This window comes from Amblyomma americanum, chromosome 11 (assembly GCF_052857255.1).
Source record: "Amblyomma americanum isolate KBUSLIRL-KWMA chromosome 11, ASM5285725v1, whole genome shotgun sequence".
In the NCBI taxonomy this organism is placed as follows: Eukaryota; Metazoa; Arthropoda; class Arachnida; order Ixodida; family Ixodidae; genus Amblyomma; species Amblyomma americanum.
This window is the reverse complement of record NC_135507.1, coordinates 12,046,949-12,061,964: the sequence shown is the minus strand read 5'-3', so window position 1 is coordinate 12,061,964 and position 15,016 is coordinate 12,046,949. Positions and strand designations below refer to the sequence as shown.

Genomic DNA, 15,016 nt, shown 5'->3' with positions numbered 1-15,016 from the left:
TATTGCTGGGTTCACGCACTGAAAAAATTTGTAAGGGCAGAGTATATATACTGTCTGACTGGGGTTTTTGTGCAGAGGGACACAAACATCTGCTTGTGTTCCGTCTTGCCCTTGCTATTTCGCCCATTTGTTGATGCATTGTTTTCCTCCAAGGATGCTATTTGCCTGGTTTATCGTAGTAACGCACTACTGCAGCTGCTTAATTATTTTTTTTTTCTGTATGACCCGTCATCTTCACAGAAGTGACACCTTTCAGCAGCCAAACTAGGGACCTCTGTTGCCCTGCGACATATGGCCGGCTGCAGGACGCAAGAAACGGCGTAAACATTGGCACAAACTACCGTAGATTCTATCATCCCTCCATTGCATATATTTTCTTACGTAGTGGATAAGTAAAAGTTAATAGATAAAAATGTCACGAGGCTTTTTTTTTTTAAATGCACTTTTTGCACTTTGCATTCACGTTCACAAGTTTCGATTTCGGAGCTGGCGAAGTATCCAGAGCTAATCCAAGCTTAGTCAGCTCGTTCTTCGCGCGAAAGTGTTTCGTTGTGTTGCAGTAGTTGACGCGTGCTTTTACGTTGGAGTGGTCACCATTAGAGTCACTTTATTTAGTGACTCTAGTCACCATCTTTTCCAGCGCACATCCACCCAATTTGGGTTTTGTTCTTTGTCCGTTTAAGATGGCAGAACGCAAGAAGCGCCCTAAGCTCGTTCAAGAGAAACTGAACTTCGCAAGGCCTTCGTCTGCAGCCGGCTCTTCACAGGTATGAAGTTTGGCATTTGCATACTGTGTCTCTTGTTTGCGGCGTGTTCTGTCTGACTGTCATCCGCTTCCAACTTCCAGCAAAGCGAGAGGTCTCAGAGCAGTACGACTGATGCGGTGGACGCCGAGCTTGACCGCATGGTAAGCATATTTTGCACAATCGCATTCATTTGTGCACACCTATGATGGCGTTTTTATTACGCGTCTTTTTAATTCTAGGACCTATCACGTTACATTTTCGCAAACTTGTGCGTCGGCACTGCGGAAGTCATCTGAATAAAAAACAAGCCACCCGTTTAAAAATAAAAAGCGCAACATAAACTTCGTGCATTGCCGCGTAGGCAGTAGGGTAGGTTATTCAGCTGGCAGCGAATATGAAAAAGGGGCAGAAGGCGGACCACAAAGCATAAGCCTAGATATAATGCACGGTCTTCTGTGGGCGGTCAGTGTAACGTCTGTGTATATGAAATATTTTTCTTATTTTGGAGCAGTATGCGACTGCGCGCCAGTTAATTTTTCTTTTTTCTTCTCAAGGCCAACGACACTGTCTTCTACCTCTTGATCTCCGACCAGCATAAAAAAATGATAAAGAAAAATGGTAAGCATGTGATAAGTATTTGCGCTGTGATGACAAAACAGTGTCCCATGGACTTCTTTAATGAGCATTTGATGGCCCGTAAGCATGTTCGTGGCATTTCCAAGTGGCACAAAAGTGCACACGTGTTTTCTCATTTGTTCCTAAGCCTATCATTACAAAGTGTGATTTGAAAACAGTCGACACGAAGGGCAGACTAGCAGCATGTCATTTGTGCTTTGGTTAAACATTTTGAAGTGGTTGACATTGGTGTGGTCTGGAAGTTAGCTGTGTTCATTGTGTCATTTTCTTGTTTGAATAGTGCAGAGAACGAGTTTGCAAGCAGTGCATTGAATATGTCGAACTTTTGCAGACATCAAGCAGCACGTGCTCCAGAACAACGGAAAAGTAATGCGTACTGTTCTTGCGAAAGCCAAGGAGAAACTTGAGCATGTAAGCACCAGGGGTTATTCCTGCTAATGTCTTGCAGTCTTTGTCTGTGTTCTCGTGTAGCCATTGCTCTAATAGCAGTAGCACATTTCTATTTTTGGGAAAGTATAGTAAGATCACAAACTTACTCATGTTTACAAACCAGCTTACCCCTATCTGCTTCAGTACATACACATCATCCACATCGCAAATAGATCACTGCGGTTACCGGACCAGGTAAGAAGCACGTTCAGTAGTTATGCTATTAAGATCTTGTGCAGTTTATGTCAGATACATCAGCCTCCATTTCAGGCCTTCGGAATCATTACCAACTTTCAGCAGACATTTGTGACTCCGAAAGGGTGAACTTTGATCATTGTTTGCAACGTGGTGGTTGATAGAGTACTGTGGCACAAGCGGCTCACTACAAAAATGTGGGATTTAATAGCAAGGCTAGCAACAGATCATTTGGCGACTTCTCTGCAGGCATATACAGTATTGTGCATTTTTATTGTGAAGACTTTCAAAAATTTTTCCGCTTCAACCGCTGGCTCGTTTGCAGTGAAACTGCACACAGAGCTTGCGTATTATGGTAACTTTTGTATCGTAGAAAGTTTGACAATGGTACCTACTTAGTTGAGCCATGCATGATGCAAAAACATAATTCATTGCCTGTGTCGAGATCGGCGAACCAAAACCCACAAACGCCGTTTTTTCGATGAAGACCGGTAGTGGCGTCATCTGTTTTCTGCTGGCAACCTTTGATGCTTTCGGGGAGTCACGAAAGCAGACGATATGAGCTGAATTGGATAAAGTCACTCAGCAGAAAAAGAGATCAAACAATATTCTTTGAAAGGTAAAGCCTCGTTACATAAGTTCTGATATTCTTTGCTGCTCACTTAGCCGAAAATGTTGGAAGCACTTCAGTTGAGGCAGACAATACGGATGGAACTGTGTTATCAAAGGGCCTGCGCTTCTTGCAATGCTCACCTCGGCGCCTTGTCGTGACGCTTTCCACTACAGAAAACAGGTGACGCCACTGCCGCCCTTCAGCGAAAAAACGGCGTTTGCAGGTTTCGGTTCGCCGATCTCGACGCAGACGATTACATTTTTGCATCATGCACGGCTCAACTAATTAAGTACTGTTGTCAAACTTGCTACTATACTAAAGTTACCATAATACGCTAGTCTGTGTGCAGTTTCACAGCAAATGAGCCAGCGGTTGAGGCGGGGAAATTTTTGAGTCTTTACAATAAAAATGCACAATACTGCATAAACAACCATGATGACTATGCCCAAACAGCAGATCTGCATGTCCTTTAGATTGTTGTCAAATTTTGGTGTTCTCAGGTATGTACAGTTGGCTGAAATATGAATGGGAACAGTTTGTTTACATATTAGAAAGGAGGAAGAGGAAAGGCAGGGTAGTTTCTGTGGTAAAGCTGAAAGTGTCCTATAATTATTATACGTCCAAAGAAAAACTCCTTCTACATGAAATAAAAACTGCATGGTGGCATGGTCTCAGCATGCAGTTTATAAGTGGTGCAATATTACGTTATCAATTGAATTCAGCTGTTCCTGCATAGCACTTCAGTTCATCGAACTAACCAAGCTAGGACATGTTTCTTGCTCACATTATCTGGTAAAACTTACATTGGAAATTATCGTACTGCAAAAATTCTGAGTTATCTGGGATTTTAAATAGACCATGTCCAAATTATTGAGGTTTGACTATATCAGTGTGGGATTGCATTTAGCGTGTGCATTTGCTGTGGATATGAGGAGAGGAAAGACTTGCTAGCAATTAGGCTCTTAGTTCATTTGTCTTTTGCATTAAGAGGAGGGTGTTATGAGAAGAGGAGTGGTGCATGCGTTTCTACAGTAGTCTCATCCAGCATTCACAGACGTTGCTGCATTTTTTTTTTAGCTTTTACTGCATCTAAAGCAAGGCTTTGTGGTAACGCTGTGCATGTGCCGTGGTGCCATTGGTCAAACATTTTTTCACTTGGGAGTTTTTTAAACTAAGGCTCTGCTTACCTCGTCTTTGTGTTCACTTTGTTTCCGGTGGCAGTTTTAACTGATGGCCTTACATTTTTGTTTTTTTTTTTTTGCTTTGCAGGTGTTTGGTTACGAATTAGTGGAACTTGATGACAAGCAAGGCTCAGTTATACTAGTCAACAAAATGGATCTTTCAGAGTGTAGTGATCTTCTGCAGCGGTAAGCCATCTTGTTGTAGTCACTGGGAGTTGCAACTTGGTAACGCTCCCTAAGGCATTGTTTTAGTGGCTTTTGCTTGAATGCTTAGGTATGCATGCAAACAATGTTGAGGTACACAGCTGTCTCTAACAGTGCACCATCATTGCATGTTTCATCGTAGAAAAGTGTTTTTTAATGTTACCTGCTGATGAACTTCAAGTTTTGTTTTTTGTCACCCCTCCTTCGATGTGCTTAGGGCTAATCACTGCAGGCTTACACTGACAAAAAGCACAGAAAATATGTCACGGTGAAAACAGGTTAGACAAGCAAAGTGACAGACTTGTTTGTGGTACTTTGCTTGTGCTTGTCATTTTCTTATCACTGTACTGCTTTCCATCGGAGCTGAATCCAAGCCGCGACAGCCGCATTTCGATAGTAACAAAAGGCAAAAAGTCCCAGTGCACAGTGTGATGTCAGCGCATGTTGATGAACCCCTGGTGGTCTAAATTAATCCACAGCTCTTCACTACAGCATCTCTCATAGCCCATGTGCAGCGCAGAGACATTAAACACAACATACCATACCACAAAAAAAATTTTCACTGAAGTTGAGAAGCCAGCCAGTCGATTCCTTCCTTCATTTTGAGTTCCTGCATTTCTGAGACTGGGATTTCTACTATGGTGTAGCGGAACTCTTAAGATGCCTGCAGATAGCAATAAAAATTTGATCAGGCTTATCATCATATCTCCCCGTTATCTTATTCCTACTCCATTTGGCTGCCACAACGAACCTATGCTTGGTTTATTTTTTAGTCAGATTAGTCGGATTTATTTTTTAGTCAATTATGCCAACACCCCTTATCTTGGAGCGTCCTTCAGAGCACCGGATTCGGTAGCCGCAGAAGCCATTGCAATAGCCATCACCATCAAAATGAGGGACACCCAACACCACGGCACCCACATTTTTACTATGCTCAGTTTATTTTCTAGTCACTGCATATTCTGTTGCATTGAAAATGCAGCCCTGGTGCAGTATTGAGTATGTGCTTGGCATTGAATAGACGCAGGTTTGAAGCTGTGCTCAGGCGCAACAAAGGTGAAGGACAAGAAAGATTAGAAACGGGCACTATTCCTTCCTGTCCTTTGCCATTGTTGCGCTAAATCGGCAAGTTGTATGTTAACCAACTTGTCCAATATGCCATACTGCAGAGTTTTTTCTTGTGAGGCTGCTTTGGGCTCATTTTGAAAAACTGAAGCTGAACAAGAATTTCTTGTGTACCCACCGTGATGGCTCTGTGGTTGTGCCATCCAGTTGTTGAGTCCAAGGTTGCAGGTTTGATCCTGGCCACAGTGACAGCATTTCAAATATGGTGAAAGAAAAAAAAATGTGCTTGTACTGAAATTTTGGTCCACAATTAACGACCCCATAGGGTCAAAATTCATTCGGAACCCTTTACGAGAGCATGCACCATAGCCTGCAGTGTTTGTTTGGCTTGTAAAAATTTGTCAGCTGTTCAGTCAATCAAATCAATCAATAAGCCATCCAATGAATCAACCAGTCAGAATTTCCGTTGAGACGCTCATCCTCCTTGCCCTTCCTGTGTGGCTGCAATGCAGAATTTCGATTAATGGGCCTGCTGGTGCGCTCTCTTTACCTGGTTTTTCAGAAATGAGAAGGAATGTGCAAAACAGGGGCTCACGATCACTGTCCTGACCCTGATCCTTATGAGCGATGGTGCCGTTTCTGAAGGTTTGTATCTTTTTTCCTTCGCTGTGTGCCTCTTTTCAAGCACATACATTCCAGGTTGCATTTAGTGCCCATCAGCATCCCGATTTGCATCTTATACAGAGGTAGCTGCCTATCTTGTGCCCCTAACCACCCCTTTCATGCTTGCTATAACCCTCATTTTTTTATTTTGAAAGTAGTGCAAGTTATAAATCGTGTAGTGAAGCCACAATGCGACTAGTGGTACTTCTTTCTGCCTATCTCAAAGACTGATCAGCAGGTTCTGAGACAAGCTAAACAGATGTTAACCTGCATCAGAAACAGAGTGATAGCCATATGCCAGCAGCTACAAGCATAATCAAGCAAACATTGCAAAGCTTCATGCCAGTATTGAATTTTTTTTACATCTGTGTCTATCATATTGTTAAGACTGCTGCACGTGGGGAGCTGTAATAATGAGGCATCCGCAGTCATAGACCCTAAAAGTCTGTTCCATCTGTTGACATGGAACTTTGTCTATTTGATTTTCGTAGATGTAGGCCATTTGTATGCAATTATTTCGGCTGGAACACCTTGCAGCTGTGTGCTTCCAAACTGCCATTTGCTCTGAAAGAAAGTGTATGATACCGCTTTCATATCTGAGATTCTTCCCTGGTTTATCTTCGTCTGGATGTAGATAAACTGTGGAAAATGCTGAAGCCGCTCGGCCTTGCTCCGGAGTGAGTTCCCTTTATTTCTTTTTTATGTGGAATGTGTTTTTGAACAAGTCATTGATTCTAAGTGCTCGCACTACTCACTCGTATTTGTTGTGTTTTCATTATACAGTGGAGGACTTGGTATGTTAATGTACTTTGTATGGGTACTGAGTTGGGGGCCTGTGTTTGTATTGTTGGTTGGTTTGTTTTCCAAACCTGCTAGCACTGGCAGTGAGTTATTAGCATTGTAACTCTGACTAGACATGTATGTGTCCATTCAAGCAGTTTGTCTTGGTTGCCCACTGCAACACCCCATCTGAAAAGCTAGTGCTGGAAGGAATGCTGTGCAAGTATCAGGCAGGGTTAATTAGCGTGTCAGGTATTCGCTTTGAACTATATGTGGAAAAGTTATGGTCTTGATTACACTTTTTGAATAGTGATCTCAGACCAGGAAATGATTAAAGGCAAGATGTATAAAGTTGTGAAAGTTCTCAGTTATGTTGTTTTTCTGTATTTTTTGCTCTTTTATGATGGCTTAGTCAGTCACAGAGATTTTTTTGTTGTGACTGTGGTCTCTTTCTTTTTTTTTTTCTTTGGACTGTGACAGGGAGTGATCAGTACTGCTTAGTGGATGGAGAACTTGCTTAGCATCGCTGGTGTCTAGACCAGGGATTCTCAAACTGGGTTCCACGAGCACTCTAACTGGCCTGTGCCCCCTTTCTGGTACACTTCTGGCATGCATGTGCAAAGCAGACACAGTGCCTGCCTTGTTAAAACTTATTTTAGAGCATTAGCTCTTAGCTTGCTCCTCTGTTTCTTGCTATTGGTGCCAAGACACTACTGCGTCTAACTGTGCCAATGCACGTATGTTTAAACGCCGGCAAGGTGGTGTGGAAGGGGAGAAGTTTTGCCACTGACGAGCCTATTTGTGCCGGAAGGGCAGTATCTGACGAAATTTGGACAAAAAAAAGTGGCTGGCAGTTTAGCATTGCTGAGCACCACAAAATATTTTTCGAAAACACAGTGGGCCAAACCCATTTTGGGGGTGGATCGGCCCTATTTTTGGAGGCGGGCCAATTCCATTTTGAGACTAGGTCAAGCCTCTCGTCTTCCACCTGAACACACCTAGATTCAGGGGCAGTCAAACTCTGCCAAGGTCACATCAAGGGTAAATTTCGTGTCTCCTGACCATACGCTTCATGTGCCATATCATGTGTTGCCATCCTTATCCTGCAGGGCCATCCCCAAAATTAAGCTTTCCTTGGTCCATTGCTATCACACCAGGTCTAGCTGAGGCTTTTTCCTCGTGTGGGACATCGCCGAAATCACTGAGGGTAGGCTAGAAATGCTTTCGCACAAAAAACAAAAAACGCCGTCGCCGTGCTGCTGCTGGAGCACCTCTGAAAGCCGGACGAGGTGTCACGTGATTCTATGTGGAGCCCACCCAGTCGAGTGCGCAAATGGGGGCAAACGTTCATCTTGTGACTTCAGTTTTCTATGTTCTTGTCTTGGGGCTAGAGTGAGAGATGGGCACTGAATAAAAAACTGATTGCTGAAAGCAAGAAAACACTTACAAAAGTGAACGAACCAACACAAACTGTTTATTCACAAGCAACACTGACCGATTGTGATGGGAAGTGGGGGTGGTCTGGATGGTAGAATCCTTCTGTTGCACTTTAATAGAATTAGCTTGGGGCAGGATAAAATTCAGTAACACTGACTGCAAGAAAAGAATCGGTGTGGAGCCATTAGTCATTAATCACGCTAAGTTTTGGATTCTAACTAGTACTAGCCAACCTGTCTGGCTTTGCGCATCCCTAGAATTGTGGGTTTGATAGGAGCTTCTGATTGCAAGAAAGCCATTTCAATGGAGTTAGGGTATTTTGCATGTCTTATTGATGCAGTTGATGAGTGTAATGATAGTGGTTGACATTATCAGACTAAAAAACATTTTACAGATGCAATTCTGAGTGACATGTTCACCCAGTTCATATGTGCAGGTTGGGCAGCTGTGTACAAAAGTGTTTCAGCTGTTGTGTACATCGCAAGCACATTTTCCATTTAGAGATTGGCAACAACGCTACTCATTAATAAGTGCAGTGCCAAAGGTTCCATCTGAATTCTCCGAGGTGACACTGACACTTTTCTAATAGAATCCTCAAACCAATAACTCTGTTGACTCAGTTGTCACTTGTGAGCTGCTACATAGGTGGCTGCAGTGGCCATCAAGCCGATCATGTATCAGATTAGTAGTAGTATGGAAATCTAGTTTGGTGAGCAGTGGTAGTGTGCAATCTCACACATGGAATACTTATAGCCATACATTGAGGAATAAACTAGAGCAGTATTATCTCTAAAAAATTAATGTAGGAACATAGCTTGTTTTGCTGAAATGAGCTAGCTCAGCCACTGAAACACTGCAGTAGGCTTAATAATGCTAATGTCTCCAGTCATGCCAAATTGAATGTCAAATGCTTGCTTGATAGTGCATGAGTGCTACTACAGTTTCTCAAAAAATAGTGGCTTTTGTATTATAAGTGACTAAAATTACCCATTCAAAAGGCGAACAATTTGTAATTTCTCTTTTTGTTAAACTTCTGGGCTGATTGCTTGCGTACATGAGAAACCATTGGTAGCAGTGGGGATGCCACAGAAGATTCATGTAAGATATTGGAACCTCGAACAGCTGTTGAGTTTGCTGTTTAGCGGTAGCACACCTCCTTTCAGTTCACTTGTGTTTGGGAATCTTTGAAGCCTTTAACTCGGCTTCCGATCAAACTACCCAAGGTGACATGGCATATAAAACACACACAATGGTGTATATTAGTTTCATGCCATACACCATTTAGTTAAACATTTTAAACAGTTCACTGCAGCATTAAAATTCAACTCAGTGCAGCAATTTAGCATTTTAGTTTGAAGCTTCAGGGTTGGATGACATCATTGGCTTTAGTGCGTCGTTCCCTTTCAGTTCAGCCATGCATACCTATTGTTTATTTTTTTTCTTGCAGCACCAGTGATCCCACATTTGGCAACGTTGGCACAATGATCAAAACAGAGCTCGTCAGCGAAGCATACCTCAAGTTATCGCCCATTCCTGGGACGTGCGATCCAGTCGAGTTTGAGTACCAGTGGGGGGCACGGGCTCACAAGGAAGCATCCAAAAAAGCTCTACTGAAACTGTTCTGCAAGGTATTTCTTTTTAAGCGTTTAGATGCTCGAAAGCAACATCCGATCGGCTTCGTGTGGGTAACCTTCAGACACAACTTGGGCAGATGCCAGAGTACAAATCTGACTGTCTATCCCAGAGTTCACCACTTTTTTTAAATATTGAGCATTTAGTATAGGGCCAACCATTGGCACTTTCATAATAGATGTCTGGAATTTTTGTACACCCTCGGTGCCTGTATCATGCCTGTGCATGGTACTATCGTGCTGAGTATGAACTGCAACAGACAAGATGTAGTAGGAACTTAGTTTACGAAGCAGTATGAGCACAGTGGTGCTGGAAAATTATGCACTTAATAGCTGATCAGAAGTACAGAAACGGAGCAGTGATGACATAGAGGTAGCGCATCTGCCTCCCATGCAAGTTCGAATCCTGATGCTGCACAATCCTCCACTGGAATAATAATTTTTTAAAATATGTGTTTCAATGGAATTGAATAACCAGGCCTGGGGTGCGGCCTGATAGCAGTGACCAGATCTGATAACGCACTCTGACCAGGACAGAATTTGGCCACCCTTGTCTAGCAACTTACCACCACCCCCTACATGAATGCACCAATCAACCCCCAGCCCTCAATCCCCTAGCGGCTGTGGAGCGAGTGGCCAGTATGGCAGTCAGACCAGTGATGCAGCGGAATATACTAACAATCTCTGTCTCTGGCCAGGCTGCCATTGGAAACTGAACCTGGCAACATTTAATGCTAGAACCTTATCTGTTGGAGATATGGGAGAGGACTTCGTTCTGCGGTGGGCATAGTTGGGCTGATGATGAAAAGAACAAAGTGCCCCTAGTGTTTGAACATGTTCGGAACTTTGCAGGAAAGTGCACTGATTCGCTGTCATGCGGAAACTCCAAATGGTTCACTCTGGTGGGTTTGCAACTCCTAATGAGCGCGATAGTAGATACGCCTGCTATCACGCATGCCCCTCGCCGCGACAAGTGCAAATCTTTCAGTGAAGCACATGTTGAATGCTGTGGGTCTGCTATGGGAAGGAAAAAGATAGGTGTAACTTTTACAGACAAAGAGCAATGTGGAATGAAGAACAAACTCAACTTGATGATATTTTAGTAAGGAAGACCTAACGGGCAGTCTGTTAGGGTAATGGAATGCGGCCCAAAGGAACGATAACTTAGCCGGTGGTGACCAGGAGTCGGGTAGACAGATCAGCTGAGCTAGTAGATGAAGTCAGGAAGTTTGCTGGGCTAGGGTGGTTATGGACGGTACAGAGCGTTAGTATAGTTTGTTATGTAAAGGATATCTTTAGCCTGATGTCCCCCGTCCTTCCTGCAAAATGTATGGCTGCGCAACAAGGTAATTGTACCTTACTAGGGTAGGACCCAGGACGGCTATAAAAACTGTTAAAAGCCATAGGCCATTGTTTTATTTGGTATTTCTAATAATGCTTTCACCTGTCATCGACATCGATACAACTACTTTCGAAGCCAATGGTTAAAAAATCAACCTACTGTATTTACCCGCGTAATTTGCGCATTTTTTTTCTTTAAAGCTTCAAAAAGGGGGTAAGCTAATTACGTGGAGGTTTTATAGGCACTTTCTAAAAGTTACTAAGGTCATAACGCACAATATATGCCATATATTGCAGCCTATATGTTGACCCAACTATAAGTCGATGCATACCCTCCCACTCCATGTTATTAAAGGGACACTGAGGAGAAATTGAAGTTGGCTTGTATCGATAGAATACCAGCTCCTGATCGCAAAAACGCAACTCTTACTGAAAACAAAGCTCTTGTAAGGTAGAAAATAGCAAGAGCCAAAATACAGGTATCGCCGCCACAGGCGAATCTCGCAAGTACAAGCGTAATGACGTCATAGGACAAGAGACGCCACCTTGGAGGAATTTTCCTTCCTACATGCATGCCGCGAATCTCCGAGGCTGACAAAGGAAGGTTGAGCGGTTCAGTATTGAAGTAAGTTTTGTTTTAATACCAATAGTGCACATTTATCACACAAGGAAGACAACCTGAATGTTGGAAGCAAAGAAAACCGATGCTTGGTGGCACCACAGGCGGCCAGGAGAGTTTCGGTTTGTGACGGCGCTTCGCGTCTATGAGCTTTGCGTGCCTCGTGGTTTTGTTTTTGACGCGCTTCGGTTTACAAGCGCCGAACAGCAGAGGTACTTCAAGTGCTAGTTAACCTTTGAAGGAGCCTGTTAAGGCTGGTCAGATGATCGCCACGGTTGATGAAAAACTATCATGGCACAATGGTCGGTGATCGTACTAGGCAGTTCGCAGTATAAAGAGCTCTTGTGTCTTTGCACGCTCGCCCGGCAAAACACTCCCGGCTGTGCCAGTCAACTTCAAACTACTTAACGGAAATCGGTTACAGTCGAACACTGCTAAAACGAAATTCTCGGGGTGCGCGAAAAATTTTGTTGAAGTGGGAATTTCGTTGTGGCGAAATCAGCCCAAAAAACTAAGATCTGACTGCACTGTTCAAAAATATCATTTATTTCCAAAAAATTCGGTCATCTTGGCTTGCGTGCTTTTAGTGGACATGAGCGTCGTGGTGCGAGTGTCATGCTCGACCAACAACTGCATCGCGATGCCATTGTCATGCGCACTGATGAAAGACGGACGTTCTTCGGATGTCCCCGAAGAATGAGCTGCGGTGATGGAGTCTTTCGCCTTTCAAATGGTTGAAAGGGTGCTACTGGAGATGTCGAAATCCGCAACGATGTCACCTTTCTTCCTCCCTCTTGAGGCCTCTCGGATTATGCGTGCTTTATCCTCCAAAGAGAGGAACTTGCGCTTTCTGCACGGTGTTGCCATGCTGGCGTCGAGTCTAGCACACCAACATAAATGAAACACCGGACAATCGCACTGCATCAGGCCGGCTCCGCCGCGCTTCTCTGTTGATATGACAGACAATATTGAATGGCGCCACCCATTCGTACTCAACGCACTATGGGGCACACATTGATTCCAGCTAGCGTTCTCGGTGAAATTAAATGCCATGAACGTACGGACGGCTAACGTTATGCTTGTTTTGTCGTAAAATAAATGTTAAGCCCATCTCCACTGAATGAAAATTTCGTTGAAGCAGAAACGCACCTGAAAAGATCATTCGTTGTTGCGAGAACTAGCATGCATTGTTTTCTATGGCTAGCTAACGGGGAATCTGAAATATTTCGTTCAAGTGGCGATTGTGCTAGTGGGGTTTGACTGCATTAGGGATGGGAAACAAGATACGAGGCAGTTAAGAAAAAGAAATTTGGAACCTGCAGAGACCGTGACTCCGCTCTCCTCCAACTCGTTTGTTTGCGGCTCCATTCAATAGCTTCGGCAGTTGGGTGGAGCTGTTCTCTTCGAGCTCTCGGCTAATTTAATCCATTCACATTACACATCTGAAGGTACATGCAAGTGGACAAGAGAGCCCGATCCAGTAGACCTCGGACCTCCGGAAACGTGAGGAATCTGTTGAAGCATCGTGCGTCGGCTTTACTTTCAAGCCGCCAACTTTAAACGCGAGCGCCCTTGAGCACCCATCCGTTTTTTGAGTGAAAAAGAAACTGGCTCTTGCAACCGTGGGAAACCTCCTCAAAGCCGCCTGCTGCACCGTGTGCAACAACGCTGTTCAAGGAATCGCAATCCATTGGCCCCAAAGCCTCGGACAGCCTCCGATGCACGCTACGCACCGACCTTGTCCTCGCCCCTCACGACTCCCCACAGTGGGTTTAGAATTAGCAGCAGCTGCTCACTGAGGAAGGGGGAAACGACCCGCTGGCGCCTAACCTAACCGTGCTCCCTCAAAAGCATCGCACGCTCTGTAGGGCTGAGGTCGCTGTAATGCAGGCCGGAGTTTTTTGCGAAAACTTCGTTGTCGGGTTCGGGAACAGGATCCATCGTAACGCTGGCAAGACGCCGGGGCCAACGTAAACGAAGCGATGGTAGCGACCCCCAATAGATGCCTTCAACGTGCAGCAGCGGTAGCTTTCATTTCGGCTGCTGCTAGACCGCACCGCTAGCCGCCAGAAATCACGGAGTCTGCGTTTATGTCACGTTTCACGTCACTGCGTCCTATGACGTTATAAGAGTGCGCCGTGACGTCATAAGAAAGCGCAGAGTTTGAATCGAAGCGGCGGGAAAAACTTTTTCAACTTCGAATCCAAATTTCTTTAAAATAAATGCATCTTTCGCTCCAAGAAAGATGGCAACAAAGCCATGAAATGCCGAACTATCAGATTTTGCTAACAAAAAAAAATTGATAGTTCTCACTGTCCCTTTAAGTTCCCCGTGGGATAGCACATGCAGAGCTCAAAGCAATAAATGTGCAATAATATGTTTGCAAAGCCAATAGTCAGAGCCAATTTAAGATAAAAGGTGATAAAACGACACCCTTGCGTGTGACCTGGCTGACCAGCGGCAAACCGGAGTTGAAAGAGTTTGGTAGTAGTTTCAGATTGCGGCATACACTGGTGGCTATCTAAAGTTTGCTCTCGTAACCGTTCGTCCGGGGAAGTGACTTTCAGCACGAGCGAGCCGGAAAAATGGTGCACAATCGAAGTTTTTTAGTGGAACCAATTTACAAACTATTTTTTTTTTTACATGCAGCTCGATGTATCCTGCCAAGAATGGTCACTGGCACGAGGCGCGTACTGCCCACAGATCGGGCAAAACATGTTAGACTCTGCATATAGGTCGGCGCTACTTGTATGTTGCCCACCCTCCCCAATTTCAAATCATTTTTGTAAAAAGAAAAAGGTCGACTTATATGCAGTAATATGTGGTGCATGGTGTGTTATGACCGTTCAATTCCGAAGGGAAGGATATGCTGTGGTGTGGCCATTGCTGCCGTTATCTCTTTCCATTATTGTTATCTCCGTGATGGCTATTTAGCTAGTGCTGACCATTCCACTTGTGTGGTGGTGTGTTTCGGGAAAGGGAGGCTATTATCAAGTCGTTTGAGACACACTGGTTCTGGCGCTCTGTTCTCGCACTCTTGCCCTAAAAAGCCGGTCATGGTTGTCTCTCGCACTCATCAGGTAGAACTTTGCTTTGTCTTCGTATTAGCAGTGACATCTTGCTTAGAGTTACATGGTGGCGTCCCCTTGCCACTCTAATTACGCAAGTAGGTATGATGTTGTCGCCAAAGCTGTTCACTGACAGAAGTGTGGGGACATGAGAATGACAAGTTGTGCTTTTTTTTTTTTTTTTTCCAGATCATGGGTCAGCAGCCGGAGGACTGGCGGACAGTTTATGAAGAAATTGCTCGCTCGGAGTAGGTGTGAGAAAGCAACACCGGTCATGATCATTCCATATGGCACATGGATCCATTTTTACCCCGCAGGAGCGCTTTGTGATGGATGCTCCTAATATGAAGTGTTAGCCAAGTTGCGTACTTGGCAGGTGTAATTATTAAACTGTTGTTTTCAAGAAAA

General features: G+C 44.2%; 1 protein-coding gene across 1 annotated transcript; it reads left to right on the top strand.

Annotated features, from left to right (window-relative positions):
- The first annotated feature begins 517 nt into the window (after positions 1-517).
- MAGE (necdin, MAGE family member) lies at positions 518-15,016 on the top strand. Its single transcript, XM_077643790.1, has 9 exons — positions 518-767; positions 848-907; positions 1,301-1,364; positions 1,714-1,793; positions 3,889-3,986; positions 5,632-5,714; positions 6,367-6,409; positions 9,397-9,577; positions 14,798-15,016. The coding sequence occupies exons 1-9, from the start codon at positions 684-686 to the stop codon at positions 14,858-14,860; spliced, it is 756 nt and encodes a 251-aa protein (XP_077499916.1). The 5' UTR covers positions 518-683; the 3' UTR covers positions 14,861-15,016.

Coding starts and splice junctions, on each gene's coding strand:
- MAGE (XM_077643790.1), top strand. CDS start 684: ATGGCAGAACGCAAGAAGCGCCCTAAGCTCGTTCAAGAGAAACTGAAC. Junction 908..1,300: donor ACGCCGAGCTTGACCGCATG/GTAAGCATATTT, acceptor TTTCTTCTCAAG/GCCAACGACACTGTCTTCTA. Junction 1,365..1,713: donor AAAAATGATAAAGAAAAATG/GTAAGCATGTGA, acceptor GAACTTTTGCAG/ACATCAAGCAGCACGTGCTC.